Genomic DNA, 12,945 nt, shown 5'->3' on the forward strand with positions numbered 1-12,945 from the left:
AATTATCTGGTGTTGAGATAGGGTCTCACTAAACGGGCCTGGAACTCATCATACATCCTAAGCTGTTCTTGCCTGCCTCAACCTTCCAAATGCTGGGACTATATACATACGCCATTATGCCTGGCTATCGTGTAGTTTTAACTATGGAGTCTAATATGTTCTGGATCTTCTTTCTCACAGGGTACCACTGCGTAACTCACAGTAACCCTCCCACTTCAGCCTCCCAAGTGATGGGATGACAGGTGCACAGGACCACACCTTTTCTGCAGTGCTGGGGATGGAACCCAGGGCTTCCTACACATCAGGCAAGCACTCTGCCAGCTGAGCTGCATCCCCCACCCTGCAAGTTAATAAGTTCTCAGATGGAAAAAGAAGAAAAGAAAGAAACTTTAGAGGTGTGTCTGAGTTTCCTCTTGGTGGTATTCCCAGCTCCCTCTGCAAAGCCACCAGCGAGTCACATGGCATTCTAGACATTTCTCTTCCACAAACACACAGAAATATATATGGCTTTAATTTATGGGTGTTTTCATATGCAAATAATATCAAATGCTCCATCTGATTCTAGAGCTTTCTTTGTCACAGCCAGTGACATAATTTAAGAAGTGTCTCCGGGGATCAAGCTGAGGTCATCAGACTTGGTGGCAAGTACTTTTACAAGTGGAACCATCTTGCCGGCCCCCTCCCCAAACCTTCTGCCTCCAGCCCTAAGTGAATTGTTTAAGAACCAAACTGGTCTGAGGAAGCATTTCCAGCCACCAGGCTGTGGCTTTTTGCAGCTTACAGTCATAGTTGGAGGCTTAGACCATTGGAGTCACTTGTCACCACGTCTGCAGCCACTGTTCACTGAAGTAAGGCCCTGCCTTGGTTCACTGGCAGCCAGGGCTCTCTCCTTGTCCTTTTCTGCATGCTTTGCCAATGTTTTCCTAACTGCCCAAGTCTCTTTCCTAAAAACGACTTCGACTTAGAATTTTTAGTCCTCTGTGACATTTCAAAGTCAGAACCAAAGCCCAGGCAATGGTCACAGCAGCCTTGGTGTGTGCTTGGGTTCAAGCGCCACTCCCGCTCACACATCACCGGAGTCCAGCATGGACCTATGACATTTTGTTCAAGAGTCTAAAAATTTAAAAATCATTGCCAGCGCTCCAGCCAATCTTTCATTTCAATCAATTTGTCATTCTGACTGGTTTATTTTGGGCCTCACTATTTTTGACTAAATCAGCTGCTCTTACGACCCTACCTTCTGGAGCCATCTGTGCTGGTCAAGGCTACCCTTCCCACTTGTGTCTCTGGAAGCCCAAGACCCAGGCTCTGGCACAGAGAAGACACACTCTGGTGGCTGTGTTGGCCTAAAGCTCTGGATTGGGATATGGCTGCTGTCACCTTGGCCCCAAGCAGATCTCAGGGCTTAGAGCGAGGTTAATGAAGCCAAGGCCCGGGACCTGCTCTATTCCAGGAACGTCTGTCATCTCTCCTAAAGCCAGAGGCAGCATCTTGAACTTGGTATATTGCTTAGTCAATGGGTATCAGGCATTAAAAATGGACCTGATATCCAAGGCTGGTTGTATAGGCCTATAGCTTCACACTAAGAAGGCTGGGGCAGGAGGGTCAGAAGTTCAAAGCCAGCCCAGGAAAATTAATAAGACTGTCTCAAAATTTCTTGAAAAGTGACGCTGGGAAGATGGCTCAGTGGTTAAGAGCACATACTGCTTTTCCATAGGACCTGTGTTCTGTTCCCATAGCCCAGCAGAATGGTTCACAACTGCCTGAAATACTAGCTCCAGGAGATCTGAAACCCACTTCTGGCCTCTACACACAAGGCATACCTTCACACAGACATGTACACATAAATAAAAATAAATATTAAAATTTTTAAATAAAAAGAGGGACGGAGACACCGCTTATGCAGAAGGCTTGTCTAGCACTCACAAGGCCCTAGGTTCAAATCCCAGGACCCCCAACAAAAGAAAAAAGAAAGAGAAGTAAGGAACCTAGAGGGAGGGCAAGGGCAGCTTAGCCGTCCCACCCTCTGCAGAAGAACTCCACGCTGTGTCTTACTTTGGGAGTAAGTCCCATGATGTGACGGGCACCAGAGCAGGATAGCATGTAACGAGCCCGTGTCTTTGACAGGATTAAAGAGAGGGGCTTCTCCTTGCTCTGCAGGATGGACCCAGCAAGCTCCCACCCTGAAGGATGCTGTCCCTACCTCAGGCCCCTTGAACCTGGGTGGTCCATGTGCAGCCCAGCAGCCCAGGTGGCCTCCACTGGACTCACGTGCCTCCTTTCACCTCCACACACCTCTCCTGCACAGAGGACACCAAACTCCCCCCTCCCAGACTCTCTTCCTTCCTTCTCAACACCACAAACCAGTACTCTGTGCAGAATATCAGACCCCGTGTGCCAGGTCATCTGGCCCACAGAGGGTCCCCTCTGAGATTAGAAAAAGCTTGTGTTCACTGTCAAGATTTAAAATGTGTGGTTTTTCAAACACAAACATCTAAATATCTAACTTCACTTAACTTTCAGGTCCAATTCCCACAGGCCAGTGACTCTCAGAGTGTGTCAAAAATCATTTTAATTATTAAAAATATATTGGCAGAGAGAGAGAGAGAGAGAGAGAGAGAGAGAGAGAGAGAGAGAGAGAGCATGTGAGAGAGAGCGAGAGGGTGAGGTGGGTAACGATGCCAGGACATGTACGTAAAAGTCAGAGGACAACTTGGGGGGACTGTTTTCCTTCTATCTTTACATGGGTTCCAGGGGTTGAACTCAAGAGCCAGACTTGTACAGCAAGAGCCTTTACATGATAATCCGTATTGCCAGACCACAGCCATTTTAGGTACATCTGACGCCCGCGGACCCTCTGACGCCCGCGGACCCTCTGACGCCCGCGGACCCTCTGACGCCTTCTCCAGGGTTAAAGTCAGCTGCATTTGGGTCCTGCTGTCCTCATAGTCTCTACTGTCTTGAGACAGTCTCTCTGGGAACGGCATTTGCCACTTCCACCATAGTCTCTGTCTCCCAGGGCCAGCATGCCCGGCTCCACTCACTGTTCCTCTCTTTGTGGTTCTTACCTTGTGATGTCTTCTGTCAGCTGGGCCGGGTCAGGAGGGTAGAACTTGACTGTGAAGGCAAAATTCCAGGGGCTGCCTAAGAGGAAAATGCAGGAAAGGTCAGAGAGGCCCCGTCATTCTGGTGTCTGTCTAGGATGCGCCAGCCTGTGAGCACCTTCACGGGTTTCCCTCTCTAGGACAAGCCAATCCCGGAACATCATTTCCATTTGATGGATAAGGAAACTGAGGCCCAGGCTAACAGACTTGTGAGGAGGCCCGCGAGGTGCCTGCCATGAAAGCCTGAGGACCTGAGTTCAAACCCTGAAACTCACAGGGCAAGGAGAGACTGTTGAGAGCTGTCCTGTGACTTCTGACCTCCGTTCATATGCTGTGGCATGCCTCCTCCTCCTCCTCTCTCTCTCTCTCTCTCTCTCACACACACACACACACACACACACACACACACATTCACACAAATAATAAAATACTTTTCTTGAGAGAGTTGTGAGGTAACAATGGGAAAGAAGATAAAAGAAAGAAAAGTAACCCTGCACACCACACATATGCACCGAATTGCTTCACTAAACTATGATTTTGAGAACATGGAGGCCCAGGCAACAAAAATGACGAGCTTTCCCCACAGGCATAGGAGTTTAATTTCATAATCACCCTGAGAGTGAGGTTTTTATTGGTTGGTTTTGTTGTTGTTGTTTTGGTTTGTTTTTGTTTTTGCAGTACTCACAATCAAACCCAGGGCCATGAACATACCAGGCAAGCGCTCTGCCAGTGAGCTACCTTCCCAACCCGAGTTTCCTTTCCATAGACAAACATTTTAAGGATCAATCAACTACTTGGTAACAGAGAATACATTTCTAGTCATCTGACCCCAGAGCCCAGGCTCTTAATCACAAAGACCCGTTAGAAAGCAGCAAGGTACACAAGGAGGAAAGCAGTGCCAGCAAACAGTGCTCAAAGCTGGTGCATGTGGGGTGCACGGGACAGGCACTGTGTGAATGCCACATCTATGACAGATACCCCATTTCACCCTCTCAGCGATCCCAAATCTGTGTTATCATGACCCCACTTTGCAGGGAAGAAACTGAGGTACGGAACAGTTACTAAACAGAAGAATTAGGACTCGAACTAGAATTCAAATCCAAGCTGCGTCCAGAAGAAAACAGCCACTGTATCTGGCGGTGTCTAAGGGTGTGTCACTTTGCCGTCACTCCCAGCTCGTGAGGCAGGGACGGCTGGTCCACTTGTCAAGAAGAATCAGAGACTCAGAGGACCTGTTCAAGGTGTCTTAGGCGACAGGCAATGAGGCTTGAGGGGAGGGATACCTTTCTCAGAAGCCCAGGATATTAAGGGCTCAAGAAGCCACCATCAAGGGTGAGGAGATGTGACCAACAACAGCAAGGAGGCAAAACTGCTCTCTTGCCTGTCCAAAGGACAGGACTGGCATTTCAGAGACTGGACAAAGGCAAAGCTCTAATAGAGAAGGCGCATGTATGCGGGCATGCAGGGGTGTGTGTGTGTGTGTGTGTGTGTGTTCCCCTTGTTCACATACATGTGGAGGCAAGAGGTTGACGTCTTCCTCTAATGCTATCTACCTTATTATTATTATTACTACTATTATTTTTGTCATTATTATCATTATTATTATTATTGTTTTGGTTTGGTTTTTTTGAGACATGATTTCTCTGCGTAGATCCAGCTGTCCTGGAACTCACTCCGTAGACCAGGCTGGCCTCGAACTCACAGAGATTTTCCTGCCTTTGCCTCCCAAGTGCTAGAATTAAAGGTGTGCACCACCATGGCCCAGCTAATATTATTATTTTTAAAGATTTATTTTTACTTTACACATGTAAGAGTTTTGCCTATATATTAAGCACACCATATGCATGCCGTGTCTATACAGGCAAGAAGAGGGTATCAGACTCCCCTGGAACTGGAGCTACAAATGGTAGGTACTGGGAATCAACCCCAGGTCCTCTGAGAAAGCAGCAACTGCTTTTAATCACCGAGCCATGTCTTCGGCCCCACTTAGGTTTAATAATTTTATACATACATACTGTGTATCCTGATCACATCCTAACAATTTCATACATACATACCATGTATCCCGATCGCATCCTGACAATTTCATACATACATACCATGTATTCCAATCACATCCTGACAATTTCTTACATACACATACTGTGTATCCTGATTACATCCTAACAATTTCATACATACATACCATGTATCCCAATCACATCCTGACAATTTCATACATACATACCATGTATTCCAATCACATCCTGACAATTTCATACATACATACCATGTATTCTGATCACATCCTGACAATTTCATACATACACATACTGTGTATCCTGATTACATCCTAACAATTTCATACATACATACCATGTATTCCGATCATATCCTATTTCATACGTACATATCGTGTATCCTGATCATATCCATGCCCATTCCCCCACACTCCGACATTCCTCCTTCCCACCTGCGTGTCCTCCCTTTTTTCTTCAGTACACCCTGAGTCCAGTTAGTGCTCCCTAACACCGCACAAGTGCTGGGTCATCCACGTTCACCTAACTTTCTGAGACTAGTTTCTCACTGAACTTGGAGCTTGCCAATGTGGCTAGTCTGTGGATAGCAAGCCCCTAGAATTCGCCTGGTTGCACATGCGTGCTGCTCTGCTGGCTGACATCGGCGCTGAGAATCTGCACTCAGGTCCTCAGGCTTAGGCAGCAAGCACCTTCTCTCCTGAGCCAACTTCCCAGTTCTCTAGAGGAGGCTCTTCCTGGGACCAAGGCTACACGTATGAAGCCACAGCCTGAACTATGACAGGAACAACAGTCCACATGTCAAGCCAGGTGAGCAGGGCCTCCAGGATTGCTCTGGGGAAGACCCTAGGGCCCGGCCATTTGGCCTGGCTGCCTCTTTTCCAGGCTAATGGTTCTTATTAAATTCTTCAACTTGGCTATCTGAACCAATTCTCCCCAAGGCATGAAAGGCTGGCTTCCCAGTTGGGCAGGCACAATTAGAAGGCAGCCTGAAATTCAACCCCAGAACCCTGCTGACCCACAGAAGTATGCTCTGCCTATGTGCCTGCTTCTTTGTCTCCAACCGTCAAGAACCTACTGGAAAATCTCCTCAAGCCCCCTCCTGTAGAGTCAGCTGGCTTCCCTGGGCCAGCTGCCTGCTGTCATGGCAACAGACTCAGCTACAGCTTCCCAGCCAGGGGGCCATGGAGTCCAACCCTGAGGAGCCCAAGCATATCCAGGGTGGGTGGGGCCTGGGGTAAAGGCAGAGATGCTCTCTGTCTCCTACAGGCCTGTTTGCGGAGGCTACCAACCTCCTTCTTCCACTATCTGAGAGCTTTCTCATCCCTCTCCCAACAAGCTGCTTCTCTCTGGGCCAGAAAAGACAGATTGCTGACCTGCTCATCTGCCTCCTCCCCAGGCACTGAGGAGAATAAGACAAAGGCCAGGGCTCAAGACTGGCTCGGCCAGCACTTGGCTCTGTAGGTTTACGTAAGTGGCTGCCACTCTCCAGGCCTGAGTTATGGGTTGCTAGCTACACCACTCTTGGACAGAAGGTTAGCTCTTTCCGGGTCATGGGTTTATCCCCTTGTCCTCTGCAGAGCTGATCTCTTGAATGCATTTGCAGTTTCTTTACTAATTTGCGATGTACTGTCATTTCTGTTGTCTGGGCCTCAGACTCGCTACCTATAAAATAATGTCAACATCATTACTAGCCTGCCTTCTCTAAGACCTGCCATGTATAGCGAAGCAGTATGGGGATCCAGAAGCACATTCCAAAGCAGATGGGAGCACTAGAGCCAGGCCCTGCCCGCCCATCCACACACACCAGCCATGAGCAAGTACTCACTCCGGATCTGCTTCTTGATTTCCTTGGAGGGGTCCAGCCAATTCTGGAAGAGAATTAAGATTCATCTTTTAGAAGGAAGATGATGGAGTAGGCAGAGTGGGACTGGGAGAGACAGCTGACTACCCGGAAGTGGCCTGCCACAGACTCTCATGGGGAACATTCTTTCCTGGATCGATTTACTTGGCACTAGAGAGTGAGGCCTGAATCCCCGGTGGGGTTCAGTTATGGCACCAGGGCTAGTAGTGCCTTGAGATGGCCACAGTGGCCAGCTACTACAGCTATAGCTAGAAGGAAAGTGAGCCACCTGTCCTCACACCTGGGGCAGAGGAGGCACTGATTGAGGACTGTTCTGTTCCCTGGGGAACTCACAGAGCCACATTATAGTTCTCCAGGGACCAGTCTGTGAGTATCTTAGGAAAGACTGGGGGCAGGGAGCTGGGTCAGAGAAGTGCGAGTAGCCAGGGCTGCTGGTGCAGAAACAGAGGATGCCCACTGAAGGTCTGGGGGACTGCCTCCCTGCCCACCGCCAGGTACCTTCTGGCTGTCAGCATCACAGAAGGTCAGACCGAAGTAGTCCTTCTCCAGGAGGTTGAGGTGTTCACAGACCAGGTCAAACAGCACCTGGCCCCGGCCGTGCTTCTGAGGAAGAGAGACAAGGCTACCGTGAGGCTGGTGCCCCTGCAGGTGGGGCAAGGAGCTGACCCAGCTTCCCCTGGATGAACACAGAGCCCCCATGAGCCTCCCTGTGGATGGGCAGGACCTCAGCACTCTGCCACCTGGCACCACTCTTCGCGTCTCTAAAGCCCACCTCATCTAGGTCTCCCTCACGAGCCCTGTCAAGGTCTTCCTAGACCACGGACCCGCTTGGGAGCATGTTGGAGATTTCCCCTTGACAGAAATCAAGAGAAGCCAAAAGCCAAAGTCCTAAGGGTTGGTGGTGAGAGGAAAAGAAGATGCCCTCAAAAAATGTGTGTGTGTGTGTGTGCGTGCGTGCGTGCGTGCGCGTGTGTGCATGTAGGAGATAACCTGGAATTCAGAATCATACGGGGACTATCCTTCTGTGGTCAGCCCTACATATCAGCCCTTAAATGGTGACATTCTTACCAAGGCACAGCTACCCTGAGACACCTTTCCTGGTGCCAGTCTGTGTTGGGTCTTAATTTAGATTGCAATAGTGATGACCCTTTCTGGACCTCGGTGTCACCATCTGGACAAGGGAGTGCCAGGCCAAGCCACCCCTCCGGACATCGCAGTTGGTCCTCCTCTGGGTTGGCTTGGAATCAGGACATGCAGGAGCTAGCCTGGCACTGAGGCCAGTGGGCCTGGGGCGGGGCATATGGCGCTGGGTGCTCCCTACCTCCACCTCACACTCGTACTCAGAGGCATCGAGCAGAGTGACATGGCAGATGGCACTCTTGAACTTCTTGGCAATCTTCTGGGGTGACTTCTGGGCCTTACTAGGCGTGGTCCTCTCCGACAGGCCATCGGCCTCACTGTAGTCCTTGTCCTCCATATCTAGGCTCTATGGGGCCCACAAAGAAAGAAGTGAACGAACTTGAAACAATAAGAAGTGACTGGGTGGCTGAGGCCAAGGTGCACTCTAGAATAAGACGTGATACCTTCCAAGACCTTCAGGGTGGCTGCGGGCTATGGTTGGTGTATATAAGTAGTGATTTTTTTTTTTTATTATGTATACAATATTCTGTCTGTATGCCTGAAGGCCAGAAGAGGGCGCCAGACCTCTTTACAGATGGTTGTGAGCCACCATGTGGTTGCTGGGAATTGAACTCAGGACCTTTGGAAGCGCAGGCAATGCTCTTAACCACTGAGCCATCTCTCCAGCAAGTAGTGATTTTTGTTTTGTTTTGTTTTTCAAGACAGGGTTTCTCCTTGGAACAGCACTGGCTGTCCTGAACCTCACTTTGTAAACCAGGCTGGCCTCAAATTCACAGAAATCCTCCTGCCTCTGCTTCCCAAGTCCTGGGATTAAAGGCGTACGCCACCACCACCCAGCATGGGTAGAAATTTGATATCTTCATGGGAGTTGAGGGGGCTGTGTCTTCCTACAGACCACTGCTATCGTGGACAGGCTCTGCAGACAGGAGCAGCACAGTGAACTAAACTCACCACCAAGCTGGCCTGCATCTCTCCCTAGAGCAGTGCTTGACTCATCAAGGCGTCTGACTGTGCTCTCCCGGCTTCCCCATCACCAGGTCTAGCATGGGGCTTACAGCTATGGGGATCATAGCGGAGGGAAGAGCTGGCTCCCTCCAGAGTGTGGGCAAGTCCGCACCTCTCTGGGCCTGTCATGACCCAGGGAGACATAAATGGAGGGCTCAATAGCCTTTAGTCTCCTGTAGTTTTCTGGGGATGAGTTCTGTCAGGGTCTCGCCAGGTTTGCCACGATTGAGTAAAAAGGCCAGAGACTACAGTAGATAGGACTGTTTCTGGAATCAGTTCTGGGTCTGACCTCCACCTCTGGAGCTGTATTACTATGTGACTTTGGGGATCTGGGTACACTGAGTCATAGATCCTCTCAGCATAAAATGGGGGGGGGGGAAATGACAGCTCCCCTCTGCAGACAGGGGAATTAAGTATAAAATGACCGTCATGCCCCCTGCCCAGAGTTCAGCACGTAACAAGTCATGAATGCATCTAAATCTCCTTTTTCCTTTCTTGCTGAGAAAATACTAGGGCCCTAAGAACTAGACCAGGAGGACTAGTGGGGCAGGAGGAGGGACAGCCCGGATCCCAATACACACCTGTTCAGCAGGCCTCGTGTCCTGTTGGGGCAGAAGCTTCTCATGGGAGTTGGCCTCTGGGTGGCTGTGGCCTGTGGGGGTCACCGGGGTGGTCACAGCTGCAGCAGCCTCAGGCTGCTGTGGAGTCTCCTCCTGAGCCTTCTTCACCTCAGAATCAGGGCCTGTCTCTGTTGTCATGGTGACCAGCACGCCTGCATTGGAATGAAGGCAAGCATGTGATGGGGTAGGGGGAGATGATACCGTGACAGCGAGGAGGCAGGAACCGCACGCGGTGAGGGACAGATGGAGACAAATGGACAAAGAACCAGAGAGAAGGGAGTGGGGGTGGGGGTGAGGCAAAGGGACAGGGAGGCATGAGACGGCGAGGGGTTAGTGGCTCCAGAGGAAGTCTTAGGCTTCCCTTTCCTCTGTTACATAGAAACCAGAGTTCTTGGTCCAGACTTGGGATCTTGACCCTTTCTAAGGATGATGAGGGTCTCTCTAGGGCACTTTGCTCTGCACGGGGTACCAGCAAGGCCCTGGCCAGGCTGACTCTCCCCCTACACCTGGCCCATGGGCACATGACAGCCCCTTAGTTAATGTAGGGCGCACCGAGTGCAAACTGAGAAAGCCCCGGGTTCCAGACCTGTGTGTATGAGTTTAAGCAACTCCCTTCAATTCCCAAGCTGCACACACGCGCACACACACACACACACACCAGCCCCAGATTCACAGGATGCCGTCAAGGTGGGGGTCCCGTGGATGAGAACAGGTAGACACTACTAGAAAACACACATGCTGCCCACGGAAAGCTCAGGGTAGCAGGGCTCAGCCCGTACGCAGCAAACGTGTCACCTCGCCTCTCTGGGACTCACCCATAAACAGAGGGACTTGGGGGAATATCTCTGGGACAGGCTGTCCTTAACAGTTTCCTCTTTGAAACATTAGATGAGACTCCAGAGAAAAGCAAGGAGCAGCTGCCCAGCCGTCCTGCTGGAATTAGCCAGATCCTAACAGTGCCGCTTTCATGGTTTATTCATCCTGTAAGAGATCATGAAGGATACTTGCCACCGTCAAGAAAGACCTACAGGGATGGGAAGCGTAGGAGCGGAAGCATCGTTTGTGCTCTAGACACTTCGGAATTACTTGGATCTTTTCTTGTTTTTGAGACAAGGTCTCACCATACAGCTCACGCTAGCCTTGAACTCACTATGTAGGCCATGCTGGCACTAAATTGCTTTTCATATTTTTATTGTTGTTGTTGCATGTGTGCACAAACATGCATACACACATCACGGCATGTGTGTGGAGAACAAATTTTCAGGATCTGACTGTCTCCTTCCATGATGTGTTCTGAGGATCCAATTCAGGTCTTCAGTCATGTGCTACAAGCACTTTTAGCCACGTAGCCACCTCAACAGCTGAGGCCTTGAACTCTGACCCTTCTGTTTCAGCCTTCCCAACGATAGGACTACAGGATGTGTGCCATCACATCCAACACTTGGGTATTTGTAGTAAGCATATTGATGTGTAAGTCTGTTTGGTTTTAAAGGCAAAAGCACTCATTCATGACCACAACCAGAATATATATGTGTGTGTGATATATACTTGATATATGTAATATACAATATATATTATACATATACATATATATATTATACATATACATATATATGTATATATATATAATAGAGTAAGAGAAATGATGGATAGGAACTATTACTCCTTAGTCTAGACCCTTCTCTAAGTTCACTGTATCACAGTACATGAGAAAGATCCATACAAGACCTGTGGGAAGCTCTCCTCAACCGTCCACCACGAAAGGCCTCAGACGGGTAGGCATACTGAACACTCTGAACCACGCACATGCTCCGGGATGCTCCAGGACTCACACTTCCATTTATTTATTTACCTCACGTGTGGTGTCCCACCTCAGCCCTTGGGAAGCTGAGGCAGGGGAATTATCACAAGTCTGAGGACAGCCTAGGTTACAAAATGAGACCTGTCTCAAAAAACCAAAACCAAACCACATCAAACAAAACATTTTAATTTATTTACTTACTCAAATTTGTGGATGGGATGGGGGTGGAATCCAGGGCCTCGGACACGCTAGGCAAGCCCCCTGGCCATTATTTTTTATTCTTTGGTACCTCCATGCATTCCCATGGGCACTGGACTAGCCCAACGCAAAGGGCACTAGGCAGACTACAGTGAGCCTGGGGCCATGAAGAGGCCATGGTGTCCTCCAGCCACACTCCTGAGCTAAAGCCAGGGCACAGACAGGAGCTGTGCGTGTTCCCGGTGCTGCTGCTGTGCGGCCAGGTGGGAGGAAGAGAGGACTGTGGCCACACTGCAGTCCACTCAGAGGCTCTCTTTCCAGCCATGACCCTCCACCACTCCCGTGAGCTCTGACACAGCAGCTGCTCTGAGGGAGTCCCAGGCCACTCAGGGTCAAACCGAGTTCTGTCTGCTAGCACAGGACCTTCCCTGGGTAGCCAGTCCTCAGGTCAGGCAGGGTCAATAGGCAAGAACTCTAAATAATTTTGCATAAATGGACCTTGAGAGCTAGTTTGGAGGTTCTAGGAGAAGGTCTTCCTCTTCAACTAACAGCATCAGGAGGGGAGGGGTGCCAAAGGAGCGGTGAGGGAGGAAGGGGACACCCGCCTAACTAGCCACATCAGCCAAATGAATCAGCCCTGGCGAATCAGCCCTGGCGATCAATGGGATGACAGATTCCCTTCATAGCCTAATTTTGCATTTTAAAAAATCCTAAGACAGGGGCTGGAAAGTGAGCTTAGTGGTCAAGAGCACTTGCTGTTCCTCCAAAGGACCTGAGTTCAAGTTCCAGCACCCACATCAAGTAGCTCAGAACTGCCTGTAACTCCAGCTGTGGGTTGGGGAGGGATGTCTGACTCCTTCTTACAGTTTCCATCTCACACACCACACACACACGCCCGCGCGCACACACACGCCTGCGCACACACACACACGCACGTGCACGCACACACACACACATACACACACACACACACAAACAATAAAATAAATATTTTAAAGTATTTCTAAAAAGCCAAAGACTTAGCCGGGCGGTGGTGGCGCACGCCTTTAATCCCAGCACTCGGGAGGCAGAGGCAGGCGGATCTCTGTGAGTTCGAGGCCAGCCTGTTCTACAGGACAGGCTCCAAAAGCTACGGAGAAACCCTGTCTCAAAAAAAAAAAAAAAGCCAAAGACTTATGCAGACATTTTCACATTTTCT

General features: G+C 49.7%; 1 protein-coding gene across 16 annotated transcripts in view; it reads right to left on the reverse strand.

Annotated features, from left to right (window-relative positions):
• Epb41l1 (erythrocyte membrane protein band 4.1 like 1) overlaps positions 1-12,945 on the reverse strand; it is a 120,672-nt gene that overhangs the window by 37,694 nt on the left and 70,033 nt on the right. For 5 of the 16 annotated variants that reach the window (XM_041670549.1, XM_041670550.1, XM_041670542.1 and 2 more), the window contains exons 1-6: positions 10,564-10,729; positions 9,710-9,900; positions 8,305-8,469; positions 7,482-7,586; positions 6,948-6,990; positions 3,069-3,144 (exon numbers count right to left, since the gene is read on the reverse strand). In XM_041670549.1, the coding sequence (XP_041526483.1) occupies positions 3,069-3,144; positions 6,948-6,990; positions 7,482-7,586; positions 8,305-8,469; positions 9,710-9,900; positions 10,564-10,567 (584 nt within the window). In that variant the 5' untranslated portion in view covers positions 10,568-10,729. Of the gene's footprint in view, positions 1-3,068; positions 3,145-6,947; positions 6,991-7,481; positions 7,587-8,304; positions 8,470-9,709; positions 9,901-10,563; positions 10,730-12,945 lie in introns of those variants that run through there. The other 11 variants (XM_041670546.1, XM_041670545.1, XM_041670544.1 and 8 more) reach the window with 6 other exon arrangements.

Source organism: Microtus oregoni, unplaced genomic scaffold (genome assembly GCF_018167655.1).
Source record: "Microtus oregoni isolate MIOR12 unplaced genomic scaffold, Mior012 000020F_ref0000438, whole genome shotgun sequence".
NCBI lineage: Eukaryota > Metazoa > Chordata > Mammalia > Rodentia > Cricetidae > Microtus > Microtus oregoni.